General features: G+C 52.6%; 1 protein-coding gene across 3 annotated transcripts in view; it reads left to right on the forward strand.

Moving 5' to 3' along the window:
* Positions 1-17,257, forward strand: part of Syngr1 (synaptogyrin 1) — a 28,020-nt gene extending 10,763 nt beyond the window's left edge. For 2 of the 3 annotated variants that reach the window (XM_006979167.4, XM_076556355.1), the window contains exons 2-4: positions 8,258-8,495; positions 9,486-9,631; positions 13,581-17,257. In XM_006979167.4, coding sequence (XP_006979229.1) covers positions 8,258-8,495; positions 9,486-9,631; positions 13,581-13,802 — 606 coding nt within the window. In that variant the 3' untranslated portion in view covers positions 13,803-17,257. Of the gene's footprint in view, positions 1-8,257; positions 8,496-9,485; positions 9,632-11,027; positions 11,730-13,580 lie in introns of those variants that run through there. The other variant, XM_006979168.4, reaches the window with a different exon arrangement.
* Positions 17,258-26,469: the final 9,212 nt, after the last annotated feature.

The raw sequence follows: 26,469 nt of genomic DNA on the forward strand, positions 1-26,469 counted from the left end.
GGGGTGTCTGGCTCTGCATCTCTGAATTTAGCAGCCCAGGATCCTGAAATTCTCTAATCTGATTTTTCTCCTGGCTGGCTTCTGAGTTGGCTGTGGGTCTACCCCAGGCACCATCTGGGATCTGTTTCTAAAGACAGGATGGCTGGGTGGATTCAGAAGCAGGTGGAAACCATGGCAGCAGCATGCTGCTCACCTGGGCATTTCCTTTCCCTTTCCTTATTGTATTTAGGGATGACTGCCACAGCACACGTGGAGGTCAGAGGACAGCTTTAATTTTCTCTTTCCACTGTGTGGCTCCTGGGATATAACCCAGGACTCCAGGCTTTGACAACAAGCACCTTTTACCCGCTGAACCACCTCACCAGCCCTTCCTTACCATTTTCTCCAGCTAGAGGGGAGAAGGTTCATTCTGAACCTGCCATGGTCAGGTGCCCCCCCCCTGGGACCTACCCTCCTGGTCTGGGTCCTCTGCTGTTTTTCGCCCCTGGTTCTGCCTATGAGGACCTTGTTTTCCCTTCCCCAAGGCACAGCCAACTACCACACTGCATATTCCCATGGCTGGTCCTGGCTGCTGCTGGATGCATATAGAGTTTCCTTCTGGTTTAGTTTCCGGTTCTCTGGTGTCTGCTTACGATACTCTGTGTGTCCCCTGCGGTTGCTGCAGATCTGGCCTTAACAAGCTGCCCAGGGAGGCTGCCTGGCACCAAGCACCAGTTTGGATTCAGAGCGCTTGGCATGCCGGTGCTGGCTCCACCACAGCCTGGGTGACCTACAGTCCCCCGGCACAGTCCTAAGATAGGAACGAGTATGTCAGTCTGGTGGGCCTGAGCATATATCAGTACACACTGTAGACCCTTTCTCTCTCCGTATCTGTGAGAGGCTGAGCAGCGACCTCTGGGTCCCCACTCAGATGAGAGTCTAGATCATTGCCGCATGGGAGGCTGAGGGAATCCTTTAGGGGCCTCTGGAAACCTCCAGAGACTGTAGGTCCTTGAAGACAGTTTGTCTGTCGGTAGGCCTGGGCCTGCAGGGTGTATGGCGTTTTCAGGTGCACACCTCCCTCTCCAGCTGTCGTGGAGTCCACCCTTCAGGTCAGGACTACGTGGGATCTGAGCACATCTGCAGACTGCACTTTCCTTGCAGGCCCAGCTCCCCCGGTTTGCTCCCCGGCTCTGTCCAGTCTGGATACTGCAGGAGTTCCCTGCGGTCTCTCTCTGAGCGATCCAGCGGATTCTTTGCAAACCCCGGGTCAGATCAGGTCAGCTGCTCAAGTGCTTGAGTCTGCATTGGCTCCTGGACCCACCCTGACCCCGGGGGCCAGCCTTTGCTTATCTGGGTGACCTTAATTCTCAGATGTCTTCCTCTGGCTCTCTGTCAGCTTCCCTCATCTTCCTCTTCACACAATGAGTTTGTTTACATCCTAGGGGCTTTGTGCTTGTGGTTCCTCCCTGGGCCGTCATTTTTGAGATAGCCTGTTGGTTCTCGGGTCTTTGCTGTAGCCTGGCTCAGTGGTCATTTCATCAGCCACCCACTCTGTCTCCTCTTATAGCATTTAATGCTTCTTCATGGTTCGTTTCAAACTTGCATACATGTCTGTCTCCTTCGGTGTGAACAGGGACCTTGCCTGCCTTGTGGCTTTGGTATGGGTGCACATATGAGGTGCTCAGGAGTTGCCGTTATGTGAATTAAATACTCACCTCTAGGAAGAGGCCTTCCAGGCCCCACCCCGATGCAGTGCAGATCTGGGTGTGTGACACAGTCAGCTCCTCGAATAGTGTACCCCTACAGTTTGTGTGCTTTCCCTGAACCTGTCACAGAGACCAGCATTAAGTTTGGGTGGGACCTATGCTAGGAACAGTCTCCAAGGAAGACCTAGAAAGGGGCCTGCGACAGGGGAAGGAAGTGAAGCACGTAGCTGAGGGGGAGCGGAGCCCCATAAGTGAATGGGGCTGGTGCCCAGTTGGCCTCTACACCTAGAAACTCAAGATGTACCCAGATGGTAGAGAGGAACCCCAGAAGTGACCTTCCAACTGTAGGGTGGGGACACATTGGAGGGAGCGGGGCTAAAGGGAAGGGGTCTGTGATTCAGAGCTGGGCCTTGTCACCCAGCTCCTTCAGAATCCCGTGTTTGATGCACCCGGAGACAGTGGCCACCCCACAGTCCATCAGGCCTGTAGCCAACTGATGGCTGCATCAGCCCCGCTCCCTCCGGCTCCTCCGCCTATCCTCGGCCCACCTCCAGCCTCTCTGCTTCCGTTCCTCTGCCTGGGTGATGTGTGCCCCAGGTCCACGCAGGGCTGCCTCTTTCTCAGTCCGCCTCAAAGGTCCTGGCTTCAGGGCTCTTCCCTGACTACTGATGCATCCTCTTGATCCTTTTCCAGGACCTGCTCTCACCCTAAGCATCTAGTCCCCTTGTCGACCATCAGTCCAGCATACCTCTGACGGTCACTTGGGGGGTCCCCCGTGGGCCTGGCATGCATGGCCTTCATTCCTCACAGTCCGTTGGGAGCCCCGGGCTGCTGTTATTCCCCTTGAGTTTGGGTTCAGAGGGGTGAAACTGCATAGCTAAAGTTGCTATGGTCCAAGGCCAGGCAGGGATGCTCTGATTGTACCCCACAGGGTCACTCCCCACAGGAAGGGCCTAGTGCCCTCAGTGTCCCTTTCTGCAAGGTTTTTCAGGTACCAAGAAGCCTACAGTCTGTGCTGAGTGCCTGACCAAAGCTGGAGCCTGCTGCCGTTGTGGGGTCACAGGTTGCCCCATTCCTGTTTTGGGGTGTGTGTGTTTTGATCTTGCTCCTCACCCTCCCGGTCATACATGTCTCCAACCCTTTTTTTTCCTGGCCCTCCCCAAGGACTCCCTGCCTGGTTCCCCTTAGAGACCCAGTCTTAATGGTTCCTCTTCAGCTTTCCCCAAGGCCCGGATTTCCGCCTGCCTGCTTCCGCTCCCAGCTCCTCCGTGCAGCCTCTGGGGAGCTCATTTTCCTTGTTTTTGACAACTGGGGCCCTGTGTTGTTCTGAGCTCCTGCTGCAGTGCGCATTTTCCGGCCACAGGAAGCATGCATCTCTTAGGCAGTATTGCTCAGCAGAGGCCTCTGGCGTTCCTTCTTGCCCATAGCCTCCAGAGAAGGAAAGCCACCTGAAAGGACCTCTTTCTTAATCCTGTGAGGCATGCCCTGCTCCGGGTACTGGTGTGCAAACCTTCCCAAGAGGAGAGGTTAGTGTTTTGTTTGTTTTTTTAAGTGTCCGGATGGTAAGGACCTGACCTCCCAATGAACTGCGTCTCCTGTGTATAGATAGATGTGTCTGCCTGAGTGTTGCCTCGGCGCACATGTGGAAGGCAAAGGACGACTTGGCGGGGTTGTTTCTCTCATTCCGCTCTTAGGCGGGTCCCAGGAATCGAACTCGGGTCACCCAGCTTTGTGCTGCAAGTGCTTTTATCCTCTGAGCTTTCTCACCAGAAGATAATTTTTCCAGAAGACCGTTGTCCAGATTTGCATTCATATTGGAGTGCAGCAGGCCTGTCTGACCCCTGTGTCTGAAATCTCTCTCATCAAGAGACTTTTCCACTTGTGCTTCTTGGGTGGCATCTGCTACAAGAAGTCTTGGGTTGTTGCAGCTGCCGGACCCAGATGGTGGTGCACAGAGACTGACTAGCAGTTGCTCCAGGCAACTGTCCCTCAGGGCCTGCCCCCAGCAGTGTCTTGGAGACCCTGGCTTAGGCCACTCCCCTCCTGTCCCCCTGAGCACCAGCCTGGACTCAGTCTTGCTGCCTTAGCCATTGTATTGAAGTTGCAAGTTACACCAAAGCTGCCTGCTAGCCTAGCCATACCTCACCACCTGGTCCCCTGGGTCCCTCCCTGGCAGCTCTCTCTTTCTTCAGGTCCCCCCCCCCCCCCCCCGGCTGGTGTCAGTGTAGGGCACCAGACTCCAGAGGGTCACTTGGCGTTCTGAGTCTCAGTTTCCCTTTTCTGCTAGCCAGCCAGTCTAAATCACCTTCTGGGATTCATGGGCTCTGGTAAGGATGCAGAGGCAGTGAGTGAGCCAGGAAACCCTTCCCGGGCAGGGCTGGGGGGTCCGGGGGCTGACCCCAAACCCAGCCCCTCCATTCTTTTTGTTTGTTTGTTTCTTTTGTTTTTGTTTTTCGAGACAGGGTTTCTCTCTGTAGCCCTGAATGTCCTGGAACTCGCTCTGTAGATCTGGCTGGCTTCGAACTCACAGAGCTCCTCCTGCCTCTGCCTCCTGGTTACTGGGATTAAAGGTGTGCGCTGCCTTTAGTGTTTTCACGTTGTGGGGCATTGCCTAGTGCCCACCAGGCGATCACTCTTTCTCCCCCTCCCCCCACCCTCTGCTCTGTTGCTGTTTTGCCTCTGGGGAAAACAGTGGGTGAAAGAAATCACATGGAGCCTTGTGGCATGGTGGCACACGCCTTTAATCCCAGCACTCGGGAGGCAGAGGCAGGCGGAGCTCTGTGAGTTTGAGGCCGGCCTGGTCTACAGAGTGAGTTCTAGGACAGCCAGGACACAGAGAAACCCTATCTTGAAAAACCAAAAAAAAAAAAAAAAAAAAAAGGACAAGAAAAAGAAGTTGCTGGTTGCGAAGCCAGCTCTTGACGTGGACCCGTTGGTTCTCTGACTACCGAGAATAAAGTTTTATGGAAACTGAATGGGGACAGAAAGGTCAAGTAAAAAGGTCTATTGTAGTCCATCAATGATAGTGGTTGACTTGGCTGGTGGTAGAGGCGGATTTTATTAAGGTATAAAATCACCGGGGCTTGGGGATTGGTCCGGGGTAATTTGAATTGTGTCCTCTAAAAGTTCAGCAGGGGCTACACAGAGAAAACACTGTCTTGAAAAAACCAAACAAAGCCCAGGGCCTCATTCATGCCAAGCACGAACATATGCCAAGCGTATATCTGCCACTGCACCCCACCCCTAGCCTGTGTCTGGTTTCATTGCTTATTTCAGTACTTTGTTCCTTTCTATGGCCCGATCAGAATCCACCCTGCGAAGGGCTGTGGTTTCTGTTTCCACTTTTCCTTCAATGTACATTTAGGCCGCCATCTTCCGTGTCCCGAACCAGTGGTCTCTAGCCTGTTCTTTCTCCTCCTGGGGAGACCTGCATGGGTCCTCTGAGTGCGGCTTTGCCTCTCTTCTCTAGATTGTGGTGCTCTGCACCCTTTAGAGTCTTGTAAAGTGCAGCCACTTAGCGGAGATCCATGCTAAGAAGTTCAAACATCACAGTGCGCTAAGGCCTCGAGGGAGTCATGAGGTAACAGCTGAATAAGATCACTGTTGTCTGATGGTGTAGACATGCAGGAAGACAGGACAAGAAAACGTTGCAGACCGACCTTGGGTCTTCCCCTGTTCCGTATCATCTGTGCCTTACTAACCCTCCTGGGTTGTCCGCTGTGGCAGGGAGCGTGCCCGGCTTATACTGAAAGATTGTTCTTTTTCTTTTTTTCTTTCTTTTTTTTTTTAAAGATTTATTTATTTATTATGTGTACAGTGTTCTGCCTACATATATGCTTGCAAGTCAGAAGAGGACACCAGATCTCATTACAGAAGGTTGTGAGCCACCATGTGGGTGCTGGGAATTGAACTCAGGACCTCTGGAAGAGCAGTCAGTGCTCTTAACCGCTGAGCCGCCTCTCCAGCCCTGAAGATAGTTCTTTATATACGAATGAAAAGTAGGGGGCTGAGGAGATGGCTCATCAGGTAAGAGCACTGGCTGCTGCTCTTCCAGAGGCCAAGGGTTCCGGTTTCAGTAACCAGGTGGAGGCTCACAACCATCTGTGACTGCAGTCCCAGGAGGAATCCGGACGCCCTCTTGTGGCCGCCACAAGCATTGCTGCACGGACAAACATCCATGCAAATAAAATACTTTTAAATAAACGGGAAGTAGGGGCTGAGGAGATGACCCAGTTGGTAAGTTCTTACTATGTAGGCATGAGGACCCGACTTTGATCCCTAGTATTCATCTAAAAGCTGGGCCCAGGAGCCTGAGCCTGTAATACCAGTGCTGGGCAGGCAGAGACGGGAAGATCTCGGGGGCTCACTGGCTAGATAGTCTAGCTGAATCAGTGAGTTCCAAGTGGAGTGAGAGACCTTGTTTCTGAGAGTTCGGTGGAGCGTAATAGAGGAAGACCCAGACACTGCCTTCTAGCCTCCGCACACGTGTGTGAGTGCACACACAGAGAGGCAAAGCGACGGTAGACGGGACTGGACAGCAGCAATCCCTCCAGCTTCCGCCTCCCGCTCACCTCGGGCCACACTTGGGTGCAAGCCTTTTTCAGTGTCTCTCTGAGATCAGAGCTTTCCCCATGCACCGTGGTTTCCGTGGAAGAAGAGCAGCCCAAGGAGGAGGCAAGACTGTTTCGAACCCATTCCTGTCACTTACCAGTTGCGCAACTTCAGGACATTCATTAATACCAGCGCCTCTGGTAGCCTCGTCTGCAGATTGCTAACGGTACTGCTATATTAGCTAGCCACTGCCACATAATCAATTGGCCCCAAACGTATGGCCTAACACAGCCGTCACAAGTTACCTCAGTTTCTGTGGGTCCGGAATCTGCTAAGGTGGGCGCCATTGCCTCCAGGTCTCTCTCACCGGCTAAAGCCACGGGGTCAGCCAGGCCTGTGGGCTCATGTGATGGCCCTCCTGTGGATCCGTCAGTTTCAAGTTGGCAAGCGTGGTACTGTAGGTTTCAGCCTACCCCCACTCCGTGGGCTGCTGATGGAGGGCTTCAGCTCCCTTCTGGCTGTCAGCCGGAGACTTCCCTCTGCTCCTTGTCACAGCGGTTGCCTTCCAGTAGAGCAGGCAGGGACGGGAGGCCAGAGAGTGAGTGACGAGGGAGCCAGAAGCGATACCTCATCATTTCATTATCCTTTCATAATTTCATACTTACATAATGTACTTTGATCATATTTCCCCCAGTTAGTCTTTCATCTCCCTTCTACCAAACCCTTCTTCTCAACAAGCTCTTACTTTTCGTGTCTTTGATTATTCCTATTTTATTATGTGTGTGCGCATTTGTGTCTGTGTATGCTGTGTGAATGCAGTGCCCACAGAGGCCAGAAGAGGGCACCAGATCCCCAGGAATTGGAATTATAGATGGTTACGAACCACCCGAAATGGGTACTGGAAACGGAACCTGGGTCCTCTGGAAGAGTAACAAGCACTCTTAACCCCTGGGCTGTCTCTCCAGCCCTGTGTCTTTGCATTAAGGTTGCTTGCATGAGCACAGTAGGGATTTATTTACTTGGCAAGGGCAGTTCACCATGAGGAAGATGGCTGCCCTTTCCCCAGCGACCACTGGCCACCTGTAGCTCCTCGGAGCACAGTGGGGCCTCATGAACCCAGACTTTTGGGGCCGGGATTCAAGACAAAGTTTCGCCTGCCTCTGCCTCCTGAGTGCTGGGATTAAAGGTGTTAACCACCACCACCACCTGGCTTTTTTGTTTGTTTTGTTTAAGACAGGGTTTCTCTGTGTAGCCCTGGCTGTCCCGAAACTCACTCTGTAGACCAGGCTGGCCTCGAACTCACAGAGATCTGCCAGCCTCTGCCTCCCAAGCGCTGGAATAAAAGGCGTGCGCCGCCAGTCCCAGCTCTGCCCAGACACTTTAACCACATTTTGTCTGTTAGAGGCAGATCGCTGGGTCCAGTCACTATCAGGTGTGACCAGCAGGAGGTAGGGGCCACTACAGCCTGAGCTAGCTGCCAGTCCAGCTGAAGTGATGAGGCTTGGCTAGGACTGTAAGTGAGGTGCCTCATGGGATGCATCTGGCAGGATTGTTACCCCTGTGAGTTTTTGATTTTGTCATTTCGTTCACCTGGGGTAGGACCAGGACTTGTGGCCCGAGACACCAGACTAGAACAGCCCTAGGCAGTTCAGAGAGGAACACACTATACCAGGCTGGGCCGGTGTCAGGAACTGTAGACGTTGACCTGGAGGACTGGGGATTGGCAGGGTTATGACTGAGGGGGACCCAAGTTCCCCACTTTGGGGTCCAAGCTAGCCCTGGGACCCTTGGTGTCCCAGTGGCAGGAGGGGCCGACTGTGCCGACAGAGGTCCCTTAAGCCCTGCAGCACTGTTAGGAAGTGGTTGATGCTGACTGTGCTGTGACCTCAGGCAAGCTGCCCTCCTTCTCTGGGCTTCCTGCTCATACCTCCCCGCCGAGTGTCCACAGTGGATCGGGCGATCCCTGACAGGGCCGGCCGGGGAGCCGGGCTGTGCTCACAGCTGCTCCTGCCCTGCAGGTTTTCTCCATTGTGGTCTTTGGCTCCATCGTGAATGAGGGCTACCTCAACAACTCGGCGGAGGAGGAGGAGTTCTGCATCTACAACCGGAACCCCAGTGCCTGCCGCTATGGCGTGACCGTGGGCGTGCTGGCCTTCCTCACCTGCCTGCTCTACCTGGCGCTGGACGTGTACTTCCCACAGATCAGCAGTGTCAAGGATCGCAAGAAGGCTGTGCTGTCCGACATCGGTGTCTCGGGTGAGCCCGCTCGGGTGGGCGCCCTTCACAGCATGTGGCGAGTTTCCTCTCCCAACCTTCCCCGAAGTGTGGGTAGTGAAGCAACAGACTGGGGGGGGGGGCATGACTGATGAGGGGAGGGTCTCAAGTCAGCTCTGGGCTCCATGCCTTTCTCCATCCTGGAGCCCTCCTTCCTTTGGTCGTGGGCAGGACCGCCACCCTTTGCTAGTCTTGGGAGTCCCAGAGTCAGCCTGGTAGGCACTTTGGGCATGATTAGGACTGTGGGCCCTGCTTCCAAGGAGACTGGGGACCCTTCGACCTTCCAGAAAGAACTAGAACTAAATGACTATTCCCCAGTTTCCATGGAGTTCCCAGAAGCTCCTCTCAAGGGCAGAATGGTACATCCCAAGCTCTGTCCCCAGACAGCTCTGGGGAGACCCTGGGTACCCCTAGACCTTGATCTTCTACCCAACCCACATACCTCAGCTTCAGAGGGGCTCCATTTGCCGGGGGGCACAGGGGTGGGTGGGTGGGGGCTTGTGGAAGTGGAGATCCAGGCCTTAGGCTGTGCGGCCACTCTTGTCCTTGTCCCAGATGTCCCCTCCCCCAGTTCTCCAGAAGTCTGAGCAGGGCTGCTGCATCCTTCCTCTGCATTAGCAGCTGGCCTTCCAGACCAAGGCAGGGAGGTGGCAGGCATTAAGAGAGACCCCTGAGCTGGCCGCCCACCCCCTCCCCATCGTCCTCCCACCCCATGGCTTGCCCTGTGCATCTACTTGTCTTTGACCTGCCCTCTCTGTGGTCCCCCCCCTCACCTCAACTCTGTCATTCCCAATCTGCGCCTTCTCCTTTCTCCTCTCTGCTCTACCTCCTTGCTCATCCTTTGGGGGTCGGGGAGCATGGGAGAATGGGAGCATGCTCTTGAACGGTCGGTCCCCCTGCCCCTGGGTACCCTGTTTTCTCCCCCTTCTCGGTGTGTGTCACTGACGTGTGGCCTGGCCCTGGGCACCCCAGCCTTCTGGGCCTTCTTCTGGTTCGTGGGTTTCTGCTTCCTGGCTAACCAGTGGCAAGTCTCCAAGCCCAAGGACAACCCTCTGAATGAAGGGACGGACGCGGCCCGGGCCGCCATCGCCTTCTCTTTCTTCTCCATTTTCACTTGGGTGAGTACGGCGCCTGTAGAGTACCCCCCTCCTTGCCCCAGCCACACCCCAGGCTATGGCCTGATGAGTAGATAGATAGGCTGAGCTCTGCTTCCTGGAGGGAACCTCGCTCCAGCACCCCCCACAGCGCAGCCCAGACTGGTCTTGAACTCAAGATCCTCCTGTGTGTCTCTCTCTGAACACACCCCATGCCTCTGCTGCTCAATTTTTCTTTTCACACACTCATGGGGGCTCCCCACTTCAGGGGGAAGCTTCCTATTGGCTCTGCTTCCAAACAGGGAAACTGAGGCTCAGGCACTTAGCAGTGTGTTTAATTTTTTGGTATTTTGTTTTTTCAAGACAGGGTTTCTCTGTATAGTTTTGGTGCCTGTCCTGGGTCTCGCTCTGTAGACCCGATCCGCCTGTCTCTGCCTCCCAAGAGCTGGGATTAAAGGCGTGGACCACTACCACCCTGTCTGTTGTTGTTTCCCTTCCCCTTTCTTTTTTTCTTTTTTCTTTTTTCAGAGCTGAGGACCGAACCCAGGGCCTTGCGCTTGCTAGGCAAGCGCTCTACCACTGAGCGAAATCCCCAACCCGTGTGTTGTTGTTTTTCAAGACAGGGTTTCTCTCTGTAGCCCTGGCTGTCCTGGAACTTGCTCCAACATACCCAGTCTAAAAATAAAATTCCTTAAAAAAGACAAAAAAATAACCTGGGTAGTGGTGGCACACTCTTTTAATCCCAGCACTCAGGGGGCAGAAGCAGGTGAATGTCTGTGAGTCTGAGGCCAGCTTGGGCTACAGAGCGAGATCCAGGACAGCCAGGGCTACAGAGAAACCCTGTTTTCAAAAATAAAAATCTTGCATATGGAGGAAGTCGTACTTAGGGGCCCAGCATGCTGGAGCCTGTTCTTTGCGGGGCTAACCCAAGGTCTGTCTCAAGGACTCCACGTGCCACAGCCAGGCTAGCCCCTCTTTGTGTGGGTCTAGGTCATATCTGTTTCTTTTTGAGGACCCCAACTCCCATCCTCTGGGGCCTTCAGCAGCCCCCAGTATTGGGAGCTAGAATTTTGTGGTTCCCAGAGGCCGGCCATGGCAACCATAGCCCTTGCTGCCTTCAGGACAGGGCAGGAAGATCAGAGTGACCCCAGGGGATCTCATTTGGGAAGAAGGTACCTGGAGAGTAGGCCTTCCCTACCCCTGCCTCTGGCTGAGATGGGTGGAGCTGACAGAAACCTAGTGATTGGACTGAAGGGAAACACCTGATGGACGGACGGGTGCTGCTGGCCACAGCCGGCCTTCCTGAGGCAGCTCTGGCCTTCCTGAGGCAGCTCTGGCCTTCCTGAGGCAGCTCTGGCCTTCCTGAGGCAGCCCTGCCCTTCCACCTGCTCAGCGGCCTCACCCCTGCTCTCTCCGGCAGAGCCTGACTGCAGCCCTGGCCGTACGCAGACTCAAGGACCTTACCTTCCAGGAGGAATACAACACACTGTTCCCTGCCTCAGCCCAGCCTTAGCTCCTGAAGGGCAGGGAGTCCACGCCCCAGCAGGGCCCAGTTGCAGGAATGGCCCAGAGCTGGAGCTGCCTGACCACTAGGACAGGAAAAGACAGGACGAGGCTAGCTGAAGGAGCCAGCTAAGGCTCCCCCCTGGCTCCCCCATGATGCATTGCTTCCTTTGTTTATTCTTTACATTTGTTCCTTCAGTAAACATTTATTGAGCAACTATTTTGTGCCTGTGTGGATTAGACAGGTCCCTGGTCCCAGGAACCTATAGTGCTGGGAAGGGAAAGCTAGCCAAACTTCTACAAAGTGGGGTGAGCTCTTAGAGGGTCTTCCCCTCTGTGGGAGGGCTTGACAGTGTGATAAGCTGTCCATGATTGTAGTGTGAAAGGGCAGCTTACTGTCCCCCTGGGGTGACTACCTACAGAGGACTGGCCTGGAATGTTGGAGGACCTTTGGCCCGGCTTCAGTGACCGAGAGTAAATTGTTGCACCTCTTTGAATCTTGGTCAATTGTCCCTTCCTGACCGATAATGTAAGAACTCCTTCAGGCAGCTGAGCAGGCTGAACAGGGGCCAGCACAGGCCTTGGCACAGGATGCTCAATAAATGTCAGTTCTGTTGTTTGTCGTTTGCTCATTCATTCATTCATTCCTTGAGTAGGGTGCATCTCCATAAACCCTCTTTGGTGGTAGGTCTTGTATTAAGTACTTGTTCTGCCAAAAGACTGTGGCCTTCGGATCCTCCTCACTGCCTCCTTTGGGCCCCCAGAGCCTGGGCAGCACCCACCTGTGCTTGTCCTCTCCGTGGGGGTTCGGGATGCAGTGGGGACAAGCGGACCCCAGAGCACTGCCTCTGCCTTGCTGTAGCTGAATGCAGAGAGTGAACCTGCAGGCATTGGAGGCATGCAATTACACACAGCCTGCTGCCTGGTGCGATACCACGTGGACTGCAGGTCCCAGAGTGCTGAGCAGAGTCCCTCCGCCTCCCTCATAACTGCTGGGCCGGGTCCTTCTCTTTTCCTGTACGTGGCCCTTTGTACCGGCCGATATTGACTCAGGGGCAGGGGACTAGCCACAGACAGTCTCCAGTGCCTCTAGCTCAGTGGTTCTCAGCCTTCCTAATGCTGCAACCCTTTAATACAGTTCCTCACGTTGTGGTGACCCCCCAACCGTAAAATTAGTTCATTGCTGCTACTATAATTTTGTTGCTATTATAAATCACAACTTAAATAACTGACATGCGACCCCAAAGGAGTGGGGACCCACAGGTTGAGAACCGCTGCTCTCGCTAGCGGCCTCTCCCTTGGAAGGGTCTGTGGAAGTCATTGCTCTAGTCTCCTGCTTCTGTACAGGCATCATGAAGCCAGGGAGTATAGGGAGAGCCTGGCCTCCATGTCTCTCAAGGAGCCGTCCTGTTTGTTCCCTGCCCTCTAACCACAGCTCCAGAGAGCCCTGACCACTCCTGAGTGTGTCACAGGCCAGGGCCCCCGTGTTCGGGCCTGAGTTTCGGCACACTTTGTAATGGGTCCTCCCCCTCTCTGCCTTCATCTTCTCAGCCGGGACCTGGTGCCGTGGGCCAGCAAGGTCTAGGGAAGGCTTCCTCTGTGAATTGCAGAGCCGATTTGTTCTTTAGGTCTCTGTGGTCAGCATCCTCTCTCGGCATGTGGCTGCAGTCAGACCTTTCCTGTACTCCACGCTGAGAGAAACAGGACCCAGCATGTATTGAACAGTCGTGGTTCTGATGAGTCCTGTGGTTCTGAAACGTGTTCTACAGCTTCATTTCATCCCCCAAACTTGTCTGGCCATGTGTTTCAGCTAGAATGAGCTTTAGTGGCAAGTGATTTCAATTCCAAATCATAGTAATTTCAACAAGTTCCGAGTCTGGAAGGATGCTGCAGGGTTTGCAGAGTGGCTCTAGGTGTCGTGGAACACATCCTCATCCCTTACCCGTCACCCATCCTAGGGGGTTTCAGCAACCAAAGCTCCAGCTGTCACAGCTGCTTTCCGGGTATTAGACCTGAGAGTGGGACATAGAACGTGGCTGTGCCTCATTGGCTGGGCGTTAACCCCACGACTGTGCCTAGCTGCAAGAGAAAGAGAAAGATGGCGTTTAGGAGATGCAGAAGAGTTCTCTGTTTTAGGTAGCCTTTTCCTCCCATTTCACATAACACCCCCGAGAACACAGTTTGGGAGCAGGCTCTGGGCCTTTGGGCATTCTCAACCTCTGAAGGGCAGTCGTCCTGGCTTGGGACACCCGGGGCCGGTGACGTCTGAGGTTCTTTATGGATGGCTGATGTGGTCCGGGGCCTCGGACGGGTGGGTGTGTGAACAGTCCTTCCCCTTAGGCTTGGCGCATCGAACATCTGTAACCATCTGTATCCTGTCAACTAACCTCTACTAACCCAGTGCTCTTGTCTGTCTCTCCCCTAACCGTTCCTCCCCACCTGTCCTCACCCCTGCCTGCTCCCATCCCAGGCGGGCCAGGCCGTGCTGGCCTTCCAGCGGTACCAGATTGGCGCCGACTCGGCCCTCTTCTCCCAGGACTACATGGATCCCAGCCAGGACTCCAGCATGCCTTATGCACCCTACGTGGAGCCCAGCGCTGGGCCGGACCCTGCTGGCATGGGTGGCACCTATCAGCATCCAGCCAACGCCTTCGATGCTGAACCCCAGGGTTACCAGTCGCAGGGCTACTGAGCCCCCATGATGGTGGTGACAGTGACCGCCTACCCTGTCCCTGTCCTTTCATCCTAGCGCCCCTTCCAGACACCCTGTTCCCTCCCAGGGGACCCTGCCTAGCACCTGCTCAGCCTCCAAGTGACTCCACGGAGGCCCAGTGCAGCTGGGGTGGGGGAATCGGGGAAGCCAGGTGGGGTGTGTCCACATGTGTGTGCAAGCGTGTGCCCAGCAGGGGTCTAGAGGGTGGGGCCCAGGGGTCACAGTCATTCATTATGTCCTTGAGCATTCACTGAGCACCTACTGTATGCCAGGCCTTGCTCAGCTGGGGAGTGAGAGAAATGGGGAGGGAAGGTGGACTGAGAAGGCCCTGCTCCAGGTGCAGGGAAGGTAGACAGACGGACAGACAGACAGATACTGGGAAGTTTGGCTGCAGGGGGCTCAGCCACAGGTGAGTGTGGTCAGTCACAGGATGTGGGTCATCATCTCCAGAATCCTTGATCTATAACAGTCCTCCTGGGATTGCCAGGGCTATCTCCATTTTATGGTTGAGGAGACTGAGGTCTGAGAGGTCAGAGTACTTTGTCCAAGGTCATTCAAGCAGCTGATGATGAGGCCACATCAAGGTAGGCCGGATACAGAGCTCCTGCCGGCCTGCCTCTCTTTATTTCCCAAACCTAGGCTTTGCCACTCAGTGTTACTCTGATTGGGGGAGGGGGGCGGAGGGGGGGGCAGTGCTTCAGGACCTGAGTCCAGTGAGACATCATGATCTGCTGCAAACCAAGGACCTCTTCGGCCTCAGCTGCTTTCCTCCATTCGGGTCCCCTCAGTCCATCTGGGTCCCCTCCTCAGTCCATTTGGGTCCCCTCCTCAGTCCTGGTCTTCTAGAGGACTCCCCAGACCTGCCCCTGTCCCCTTGTGTTGTTCCAAGCTCAACAGGTCCCACAGGGAACTCCTTTGGGGTGTGCCAGCCACCCCCTCTGCCATCTCCCAAAGGAGTGGAGGCCGCCCCTGCCCCTTGGAGGGCTCCCTGAGTCTTTGCTCATGGCTGGGCAGACGGGAGGCCAGGTGGGAGTGGAGAGTGGCCCAAGGTCCCAGTGAGGAAGCGGTCGGTAGAGCTGGCCTTGCTGCCTAAGTTGATTGACTCCCACCACCCAGCAGGTGACTCCACCCTTGTCACCGCCTGGGACACTGTTCTCGCTCTGCTTGTCTGGGTCAGTCACGGTTCAGGACTGGAAGAGTGGGCGGCCAGGCCAGGAGCTTTCAATTACAGGGTCAGTTTGAGTGCAGGTCACACTGCCCCGATGACTCACAAGCCAGACCCTGCAGGTAGGCTCAGGGAGACCTTGGGCCACAGGAAAGAGAATACCAGGTGATCTCAGAGACAGGGGAGAGTGGGCGGGGCCTAAGGGGACACGAGGACACAGCGGGAACCCAGAGGGAGGGTGTCTGTGCCATCTTCCTGTGAGTACCCGGTATACACCAGCTGGTTCCTTGTGAAGCAGGGCAGTGGGCTGTGAGTCAGCTTCAACAATGGGTGTCCCCACCATCTCACCCCATGCCCTACAGGACGCAGATGGGCAGGTTTGTTCTACGTGTGTCATCGGGTGTCAGCCAGGTTAATCATGACATGGGATCTCTGCGGTGTGTCCACAGTGGGAGCCTAACGCTTTTGGCTGAGAAACTGTAGCTTTGGGGTTATTTCTACCAGCGACACATAGCTTGCTCTTCTGGTACCCATGTTGGTGTGGCGTCACCAAGGGTGTCCTCTAGGGGCCTGTGGACCACACAGAGGTACAGGGCCCATTAAAGTAGGAAAACATGGCGTGAGTGTAGGCCTAAGGAAGTCAGTCAAGGAGGGGACACCACTACCCCTCCTGAACAGAAGGGGAAACTGAGTCTCTGTGAGCGTGGAGAGTGAGCATTGGAGATTGGATCCAAATTGGGGTCTCCCAAGTTCCCTAGGGGCCCACAGTGTTGGGAAAGGACCAAGCAGCTGAGTGACAGCTGGCTGTTGCTAACTTCCATTTTCCACATCTGGGAAGGGGCTCTGTGTACACCCCCGTGCCCCAACCAGGGGGCTCAACTAGGGGCAGCTTGGGTGACTTGACTTGGTTCCAGATCAGAGGGGACAGACAGTGTGGCTACAAGAGTGTTTCTGTGCCACCAAGAGGCTGCGAGAAGTCCTGGCCTTCGCTACTCCTGCTGGTGAGCACTAGAGACCCAAGGACTGCCCGTCCGTTTCTCCCTGGACAGCACCAGGCAGCTGGTGATGGCAGGCAGAGGGCAGAGTGCTGGTTAAACTCTGCCCAGCCTTGGGTGTCCGTCACAGACCCTAGTCCTCAGGCTCGGGAAGTGAGTTTGCAGGACCAGGAGCTGGGCTGCTGGGACCTCGGCAAGCACCTCCCCCTTTTCCACATGCATGCCACCATCCTGGTAGTGATGTCCGACCGTGGAGGAGAAGCCTGGGAGGATTGGAGTTAGACCCAGGCTTCTGACTCAGTGGTTTGGTCGGGGTCCACCCCACACCCCCTTGGACAGAGCATAGCCCTGGGAGGACCCAAGGCCGGCAGCATCCTGACTTCCTTGCCCTCTCCACTGTCTCTGCTTTCCTCTCCTCCCACATTCTCCTCGGAGACAGCCCCCCACAGCTGGAATTGGGGCCCCCTTTTCCCTGTCAAGCACAAAAGAAGGTCTGGGAAATTTGGGTTCCACGTGACTTTACAGCTGCAGGGGTCCTTCAAGAGACTCATGTCTCATCCAAGGTCAAGCACAGAGTGAGAGACTGGGAGCCCTGTCTCCTGCCTTCTGAGATGACGTGACCTGCAGTCCCAGGCCAACTTGCCTGGGTGGCCCCCAGTCCACCTGGGATGCAGCAATCAAGGGGCTAATTCCCAGGGCACTGGCACCAGTCTCCGCTCCGTCTGTCCCTAATGAGTCTTGGTCTTCAAAGACTCTTGGGGTTCTAGGCTTTTCCCATGTAACCAAGAGATCCCACTTGTTACCCCTGAGGCACCCCCAACCTTGATCCACAACCCCTTTGATCTCTAAAGAGTGTGAGCAGGAGCCCCCAGAGTTTATGGAGGATGGACTGGGCTGGCCATCTCCTCGTGCTACCCCTGACCTGACACCCCCGCCCCCTGGCGCCCATGGCTCTTGTCTGGGCGCCCCGGCCCCTCCCGCAGCGTTACTGCCTGTGTATAGTATAAATATATATATTTTCTATATATAAGATGTATAATATAAGGCTCCACAATATATCTGTGAGTGTGTGTGCGCGTGCGTGTGTGCGGTGAAGGGCGGCCCCCACCTTGGGCCCTGCTCCAGACCCTCCCCCACCTGGTTAAGCCTCTCCAGAGTGGATCCAGTCAGTGGCCCTGTGGCATCCTCCTCTACGACATCCATCCATCCGTGGTGAACCAAGTGAAGGTGGTGACTTCTGGTGATATAGTAATAAAGTGAAGACTTCCAACTCACCAGTGGGCTTGAGTCACTGTTTCTTTGTCAGTCCCGAGTATGGCTTCGGCTTGTGGAGCCCCCTCTGTCTCCTCTGACCTGGGCCACGTTTTATTTGTTTACTCTTGTTTGGTTAACTCGTCCTTTCCAAGACACAGTTGCGTGTATCCTAGGCTGGCCTCAGATTTGCTCTATAGCTGTGGTTGACCATGAGCTCTGTGTGTGTGTGTGTGTGTGTGTGTGTGTGTGTGTGTGTGTGTGTGTGTGTGTGTGTTTGATAGACACACACGCCCTGATGGGCATGTGGTAATCGGAGGACAGTTTGTCAAATCCGTTCTCTCCTTCTGCCTTTTCTTGCGATCGGGGGATCTAAATCAGATAGCCAAGTCTGCGTGACAAGCACCTTTGCCCACCGACAAAGGATCTCTCACTGAACCTGGATTGCACCAGTTCAGCAAAGACTAGCCGATCCATAGTGAGAAGAGCTCCAAGGATCCTCCTGTCTACACCTCCCCGGAGCCAGGAGGATAGACACACTGCCAAGCCCGGTGTGCACATGGATGCTGGGAATCCAAACTCCGGTCCTCATACTTAGATAACAGTCTAAGTCTAAGACCAGCCTAGCGGTCTACCTGTCGGATCCTGCCTCCACCTCCCAAGTGCTGGGATGATAAGCCCATGCCAGCACTCCTAGTTTATGTGGTACTGGAGGGAGAATCCAGGGCTCCGCAGACCCCATAGCCCTGGGCAGACAAAGCTATATTCCCGGCCCAAATAGACTTCTAAACATTTACATGTTTTTTTAAAGATTTATTTAGTTATTTATTATGTATACAGAAGAAGGCGCCAGGTCTCATTACAGATGGTTGTGAGCCACCATGTGGTTGCTAGGAATTGAACTCAGGACCTCTGGAAGAGCAGTTGGTGCTCTTAACCTCTGAGCCATCTCTCCAGCCCACATTTACATATTTAGTGGGCGGGGGAGGGTGCCACAGAGCATATGTGGAGGTCAGAGGACAACTTTTGGGAGCTGGTTCTTTACCTCTACCATGTGGATTCTAAAGATTAAATTTAGGTCGTCAGTCTTGTCAGCAGGTGCCTCTACCCACCGAGCCAGCTCACCAGCTCCAGAGAGATTCTTCTTCTGTTTGTTTGAGTTTTGGTTTGTTTCGTTTTGTTTTTCAAGACATGGTTTCTCCGTGTAGCTTTGCACCTTTTCTGGAGCTCACTTGGTAGCCCAGGTTGGCCTCGAACTCACAGAGATCTGCCTGGCTCTGCCTCCCAAATGCTCCACCCAGCTTTTTTTTTTGTTGTTGTTTTTTGTTTTTTGTTTTGTTTTTTGAGACAGGGTTTCTCTGTGTAGCTTTGCGCCTTTCCTGGGACTCACTTGGTAGTCCAGGCTGGCCTCGAACTCACAGAGATCCGCCTGCCTCTGCCTCCCGAGTGCTGGGATTAAAGGCGTGCGCCACCACCGCCCAGCTTTTTTTTGTTTTGTTTGGTGAGTTTTGGTTTTGTGAGAGGATCACCTCACTATGCAACTTTGGCTGGCCTGACATTCACTACATAGACTAGGCTGACTTTAAACACCCAAAGGTCCTCCTGCCTCTACCCCCTGATTGCTGGGATTAGAGGAGTGTGCTCTCATGCCTGGCTCATTGTAAATATTTTAATTTTTTTGTTCATGCAATTACAAGTATTTATGTGTATGAGTGTTTTGTCTGTCTGTCTGTCCTGTGCATCATGAGTGTGAAGCCTGTGCAGAGGTTAAGAGTGCAGTGGATCCCCTGGAACTTGAGTTATCTGTGGCTGTGAGTTACTGTGTGGGTACTGGGAATCGAACCCAGGTCCTCTGCAAAGTGGAACAAATGCTCTGAACTGCTGAGCCATCTCTCCAGCCCCCAGATTGTTTATGCAATTTGATTTCCTCAATTACAAAGAAAATGTTATTGTAAAGTGGCCTGTGTTAATGATGAAGCAAGCATCTTGAGAACACATGTAGCTCTACAGGCTGTGGTGAACTTTTAGATTTCTGTGTCTGATGTTTGCTGTATAATGTTATAAATTCCCTTAAGAAGTCTTCCCTGGGGCTGTAGAGATGGCTCAGTGGTTAAGAGCACTGGCTGCTCTTCCAGAGGACCCAGGTTCAATTCCCAGGACCCACATGGCAGTTTACAGTTGTCTGTAACTCCAGTCCGGGGAGATCCAACACCCTCTTCTGGCCTCTCTGGGTACCAAGCATGCAAGTGAGTCACAGATAATCATGCAGGCAAAATACCCATACATTTTTTGTTGTTGTTTTTTCGAGACAGGGTTTCTTTGTGTAGCTTTGCGCCTTTCCTGGAATTCACTGTGTAGCCCAGGCTGGCCTCGAACTCACAGAGATCCGCCTGCCTCTGCCTCCCGAGTGCTGGGATTAAAGGCGTGTGCCGCCACCGCCACCGCCACCCAGCCCATACATTTTTTCTTTGACTCAAACCGTGGGCTTCAATGCAACCTTCAGGTACACCTTTTATTTTACAGTTTGTTATCGAAAGCCCCTGCCCGAGTGCTGGCTGTGCTGCCTGTTCCTGGACAGCAGAGCTGCATTTGTGCCCACCCCACGTGATCACGCTCTTGCACATGAAATCCCTTCTCGTGCCGTGGCCTTGGCAGGCTTCTGCCCACACTGTATCTTTTGTTACTATCCATCTAGGCATAGATCCTTGCTTCCCATTCCCTTGCAGCTCCACGGTGGCACAGACTGCTCAGCCGCATGAGTGCATGCCAGGTGGGCAGGCCAGCTCCGAGGCACCTGTGCTGCCCACCCCCTACCACGCTTGCTGGCCCGAGCCTGCTGAGTGCCATCTGGTGCATCTCCCCTGCTCATTGGCACACTGCTTTGTGTACTAGATTTCCTTACAAAATACAAGTGCGAAGGTAAAACCAGAGGCCAGGAAGCTGGTTCAGTTGGTAAAGACTTTGTTGTGGGAGCATGAGGACCTGAGTTTGATTTCAAGCATCCAACGAGAAAGGTTGGGTGTGCCTGGGCACTAATGGCTTGTATTCTCAGGGCTTCAGGCAGATGGTGACTGGAGGACTCTGGGGCTTGCTGGCCAGCCAGTCCAGCTGAGTGTTTCAGGATCAGTGAAAGAACCAACAAGGTCCACAGCTCCTGAGGAGTGACACCTAACACCCAAGACCTTAGGTCTCCACGTAGAAAATCAGATGAGCATGTGCACACATGTACACACGCCCGCGTGCTTTCTCGCGTGCATAAAATTATTTAGAATTTCAGGATGGCTAAGGCAGGGTGCTGAATCAAGTCCCAGACTTATTCTGAGAGCAGGACCCTGGTTGGCGACAGGTGGCATGCCCACCAACCTGCCCCTGCTCGGGATGCTATCTCCAGCCCCTCCATTTCTCCTTTATACCAGTTTAGGCCTTCATTTTCTTCTTTTAGTCCCCTTGTCGTTGAGCTACACCCGACTGTGCGCTAGAGCTATGCCAAGCACTTCGTAAGGCATAATCAACTTCACGTCTTCCAACATCTGTGACAGGTCCTTTTACAGGGGAGGAGCTGGGCGACGGACGGCACAGGGTGACAGGAGCAGACCCTGACCCCGCCCTCCGGTCCTGCTTTGAAACCTGCTGGGGACTTGGCCTCTTCCTGTCAAGTTCATTCTATTACGTTTCATACGTTGGATATCCTTAGCCGGTTTGGTTATTTTTGCTTTTGGTCGTGTGCTCATTGACAGTGCTGGGGAGGGACCCCAAGGCTTCTTTTTTTTTTTTTTTGGTTTTTGAGACAGGGTTTCTCTGTGTAGCTTTGTGCCTTTCCTGGATCTTGCTTTGGAGACCAGGCTGGCCTGGAACTCACAGAGATCCACCTGCCTCTGTCTCCCGAGTGCTGGGATTAAAGGCGTGCGCCACCACCGCCCGGCTCCAAGGCTTTTCTTCTTACCACTGAGCCACATTCCAGGCCCTTAGAGCCTGCTCTTGGGGTAGAGATGCCTCCGTTTTGGATGTTTCTGGACTGGGGATTTCTCCCTTGCTCATTGTCTTCTTTGCTCCTGTCTCCCCATGCTGTGTCCCATGTGTATACCCTAGAAATGCTACTTCAGACGTTTAAGAGATTCCCGACCAAATGGGAAGCCATTTCCTCCAAGAGGATTCAAAGTCCCCAGGCTTGTCACTTGCCACCTACTTTCCTTGGGCCAGGCATGGGTGGTGCTCTCTAGGACAAGGTGACTTCTGAGGCCTCTTCTCCACCTTTACACATGTCCTGGCCAGCCTGTCTGGTCCCATGGTTCCGTGTCCCAATACAGGCTGGCCTTGCTATATACTCTGTGAACCCAAAGATGAGCTTAAGTTTCTGATTCTCCTGCCAGCACCTCCCCAGTGCTGGGATTACAGGTGGATGGCTTGTGTGGGGCTGGAGGTTGAACTAGGCTCGGGGCACACCAGGCAGATGCTGCCGGCTGAGTCACACTGCCAGCTTTGGTTTCACATCTTTAAGTTTTTGTGTGGCTGAGCATGGTGACACATCTTTTAAACCAGAACTTGAACTTTCTTTTGTTAAAGGCTGGAATTCCCCCTTCCATCATGTGGGTCCTAGGGATTGAACGTGGGCCATCAGGCTCAGCAGCAAATGCCTTTATCAGCTCACTGGTCCAGGATTGGAGTTAATATAAAGAGTTAACCAGGAGCTGGGCAGTGGTGGCCCACTCCTTTAATCCCAGCACTTGGGAGGCAGAGGCAGGTGGATCTCTGAGTTCAAAGCTAGCCTGGTCTACAGAGTGAGTTTCAGGACAGCCAGGGCTACACAGAGAAACCCTGTCTCAGGAAAACAAAAAACAAAAACAAAAACAAAAAAACAAAATGAGCAAACAAACAAGAGTTGAACCACGACAGAGCAGCGGCAAAGGCAGGCATATATAAAGAACTCAAGAAACTAGACATCAAAGTACTGAACAGTCCAATTAAAAAATGGGCTAAAGAGCTAAACAGAATTCTCAAAAGAAGAACTACAAATGGCTGAAAGACATTTAAAGAAATGCTCAACATCCTTAATTATCAGAGAAATGCAAATCAAAACAACTCTGAGATACCACCTTACACCTGTCAGAATGGCTACGATCAAAAACACTAATAACAGTCAATGTTGGAGAGGATGTGGAGCAAAGGGAACACTCCTCCACTGTTGGTGGAAATGCAAACTTGTACAACCACTGTGGAAATCAGTATGGTGGTTTCTCAGAAATTGGGAATCAACCTACCTCAAGACCCAGCCATACCACTCTTGGGCATATACCCAAGGAATGCTCAATCATACCACAAAGATACATGTTCAACTATGTTCATAGCATCACTATTTGTAATAGCCAGAACCTGGAAACAACCTAGATGCCCGTCAACTGAAGAATGGATTAAGAAAACATGGTACATATACACAATGGAGTACTACTCAGCAGAGAAAAACAATGACAGCATGAGGTTTGCAGGCAAATGGATGGAACTAGAAAAAAATCATCCTAAATGAGGTAACCCAAACCCAGAAGGACAAACATGGTATGTACTCACTCATAAGTGGATACTAGATATAAAGCAAAGAACAATCAGACTGCAACCCACAGAACCAGGGAGGCTACACAGCAGGGGGGACCCTAGGATGACTGTGGCTTATAATAAATTTTGGTTTTACTCAATCACTGGGCAAGCCTCAATCAAACATTTCTCTATTAGGATAAGAATTTATACTGTATCAAGCTGATAATAGAAAAATAAATAAGTAAATTAAGAAAAAAAAAGAGAGTTGAACCAGGAAAACACACAAGGCTGGCCACAGATTTTAGGAGCTGATTTGTCCAGTGATTGTAGAAATGTCCAGCAGGGCCTGCTGTTTTTCTTCTAGGATGTAGTTGTCTATGCTTGTTCCTTAGCCGCCTAAATTGCTACTTCTGCAAGCCCCAGGCCAGAGGTCAGAGTGATCCCAGTATGTCGCCATCCAGTTAGAGCTCAAAGAAAACAGGGTTAGGACCAGAAGCCATTTCAACTCCAGGGTCACTTTGTACTTGTCCGTTCCCCGTTCTCCGTGTTCACCTCTAACCAGAGGCACATGGACTTGCAGCTGCTTTTACGAGGCAGTCGTCCCACATCTGCAAGTTAATGTGCTCAAGACCAAATTCTTGAAGTTTTTCTTGGTAAGGCTCCCCCAGCTTCCCCATCAAAGCAGACAGCAGCTTCACCTTCTGCATGCCTGGGACAGAATCCTCAAAGCTGTATTCAGCCTCCCTTTCATTGTGCATGGTTGGTCTCTGCACATACCTTGCCAGATTTTTCTGTCCTGGCCTCGTTACTTCCGTCATGGCCACCCAAGTCCCAGGCATACTTGGCAATCTGCTGGGCTACACAGGTGTCACTGAAATGATAGAAACAGATGGCACAGGAGGTGGAGGACAGAGATGCTCAGAGTAGACCTGGTGTTTCTGAGCTCAGCAAGGCTGAGCCTTCTGCATCTAATACCAGGACGTCTCTGCAGAGGTGGGAACTTTTAAAACAAAAATGCTAGTGTGGAAAATTTGCAAAACCCAAGATAGCATTTTAAAGTCGTGGAGGAATGGAGAGACCACTCAGTAAATGAATTTCCTAAGAGCTTGACTTTCTGTAGGGAACAAGAAAAGTGGATCCATTAAAAATTCCAAATAGGAAAAAAAAATTCCAAATAGGGATCCGGGAGGTGGTGGCACATGCCTTTAATCCCAGCACTTGGGAGCTGGAGAGATGGCTCAGAGGTTAAGAGCACTACTTGCTCTTCCAAAGGTCCTGAGTTCAATTCCCACCAACTACATGGTGGCTCACAACCGTCTGTAATGAGATCTGGTGCCCTCTTCTGGCCGGCAGGGATATGTGCAGACAGAACACTGCATACATAATAAATCTTTAAAAAAAAAAAAAAAAATTCCCAGCGCTTGGGAGGCAGAGCCAGGAAAATCTAAAGAGTGAGTTCCAGGACAGCCAGGGATATATAGAGAAACTCTGTCTCCAACAAACAGACAAAAAAAAAAATCACCATGGAAAAACACCTCTAGGTGGGTCAGTGAGGCTATTTCTAGAAATATTTAACTGAAGAAGGAAGACTTACCCTGAACATAGGTGGCACCAACCCCTGGGCCAGGGTCCCTGACTGAATAAGAAGGAAAAGGTGATCTGGACACCAGCACTCTCTGCTTCCTGAGTCTGGATGCTCCTGTTGCCATAACAACACCCCTACTTTGACGGATTGCACCCACAAAACTGAGCCAAAATGAGCCCTGCTCTCCTCATGCACTTTCGTCACAGCGTTGGGACATGTCACTGATGCACGCTCCGTGCCCTCCTGTGCACCTTCAGATCTCAGGTAAGATGCCACCTCTGAGGGGGCGCTTTCCCCTGCCCAGTCTCTTCCCATGGCACCATGACAGGGTCTGTGTCTTCTCTATTGCCTTGCTGGACTGTAGGCTCCCTGAGAGGACAGGACTCTGTTGACATTTCTCTTTGTAATTGGAAAAGAATATTTTAATCAGGCTAGGCGGTGGTGGCACATGCCTTTAATCCCAGCACTAGGGAGGCAGAGGCAGGTGGATCTCTATGAGTTCGAGGCCAGCCTGGTCTACAGAGTGAGATCCAGGACAGGCACCAAAGCTACATGGAGAACCTGTCTCGAAAAAACCAAAAAAAGAAAGAAAAAAAATTTAGAGCCTCACCGAGCCCACGGTGGCCTCAAACTCATGGTGATCCTCCCTTCCTCAGCCTCTCAAAAAGTACTGGGATTACAGGCATGTGCCACCATATCTGGCTCTGAAAATTTTCAAGTACATACAACCAAAGAGCCCTGCCACGTGAAATCCCATCTCTCTCCCAGCCCAGATCCCTTAGGGATCAAGTCTTGACTCCACTGGCTCCATCCCTTCTTGGTTGTTTCCTTTGTTGAAGTATTATAAAACAGTCCCCTCCCAATAGTTCATCATGCTGCTGTGGGGCTGGTTATAGTACTAGAGGCATGTTTGCCATCGACCATCTCCAGTAATAAACAGAATAGATGTATCTATTAAATGGCCAGTATGGGGCTGGAGAGATGGCTCAGGGGTTAAGAGCACCGACTACTCTTCTAGAAGACCCGAGTTCAATTCCCAGCACCCACATGGCAGCCCACACCTGTGTGTAACTCCAGTTTCAGGGGACCCCGACACCCCTGGCAAAAACACAAATGCACATAAAAATAAAATTATAAAATATATAAAATAAAAAATATATATAAAGTACTGGCTGGATATGGTGGTGAATGCCTTTAATTCCAGCACTCAGGAGGCAAAGGCAGGTGCAATTGGTGAGTTTCAAGGTCGGCCTGGTCTACAAAGCAAATTCAGCCAAGACTGTTAGACAGAGAAATCCTGTCTGGGGGGTGGGGTTGGGTGGGGTAGGGTAGGATGGGGTGGGGGAGCCAGTACTGAGACCACTCAAGCACACGACAAAATCCTGCAACAGAGAAGATAGAGAAAGGAAAGGAGCCCTGGCCGTGGTACTTGCCCTCTTGTTGGGCAACAAGGCTACAATACCTGCTTGGGGTCCTAGACAAAAATGGAGAAATCCAGGGGGAAGTTGAGGATCGGGGTGGAGATGGCAAGTCTAGGGTCTCTAGGGTCTCTATATCACCTGCTCAAGCCAACATCTGCCCGAAGCATACCTGCAGCTGCAGAATACCAGGTCAGGGATTGACTAGAACCGCAGGTGGGGTGGGGCTGCAGGAGCACAGAGGACCTCAGGGCAAACTTCTGACCAGAGGCCTTACCAGCCTTCCTGCAAAAACCCCCTGTTGTTGTTGTTGGTGGTTTTTTTTTTTTTTTTTTTTTTTTTCTGAGACAGGGTTTCTCTGCGTAGTTTTGGTGCCTGTCCTGGAGCTTGCTTTGTAGCCCAGGCTGGCCTCGAACTCACAGAGATCTGCCTGGCTCTGCCTCCCGAGTGCTGGGATTAAAGGTATGCACCACCACTGCCTGTTTTTTTTTTTAATAACTTTTGGCTCTTTGCTCTTTTGAGAGGCCCACCACCCAGCTCCAAATAAATCACACAGAGGCTTATTCTTACTTATAAATGCCTGTCCTTAGCTTGGCTTGTTTCTTGACAGCTTTTCTTAACTTTAAATTAGCCAATCTACCTTTTGCCTTTGGGCTATTTCTGTACTTTTCATAATTTACTCCATGGCTTGCTGTATAGCTGG

The sequence above is a fragment of the Peromyscus maniculatus genome, chromosome 20 (genome assembly GCF_049852395.1).
Source record: "Peromyscus maniculatus bairdii isolate BWxNUB_F1_BW_parent chromosome 20, HU_Pman_BW_mat_3.1, whole genome shotgun sequence".
Classification (NCBI taxonomy): domain Eukaryota; kingdom Metazoa; phylum Chordata; class Mammalia; order Rodentia; family Cricetidae; genus Peromyscus; species Peromyscus maniculatus.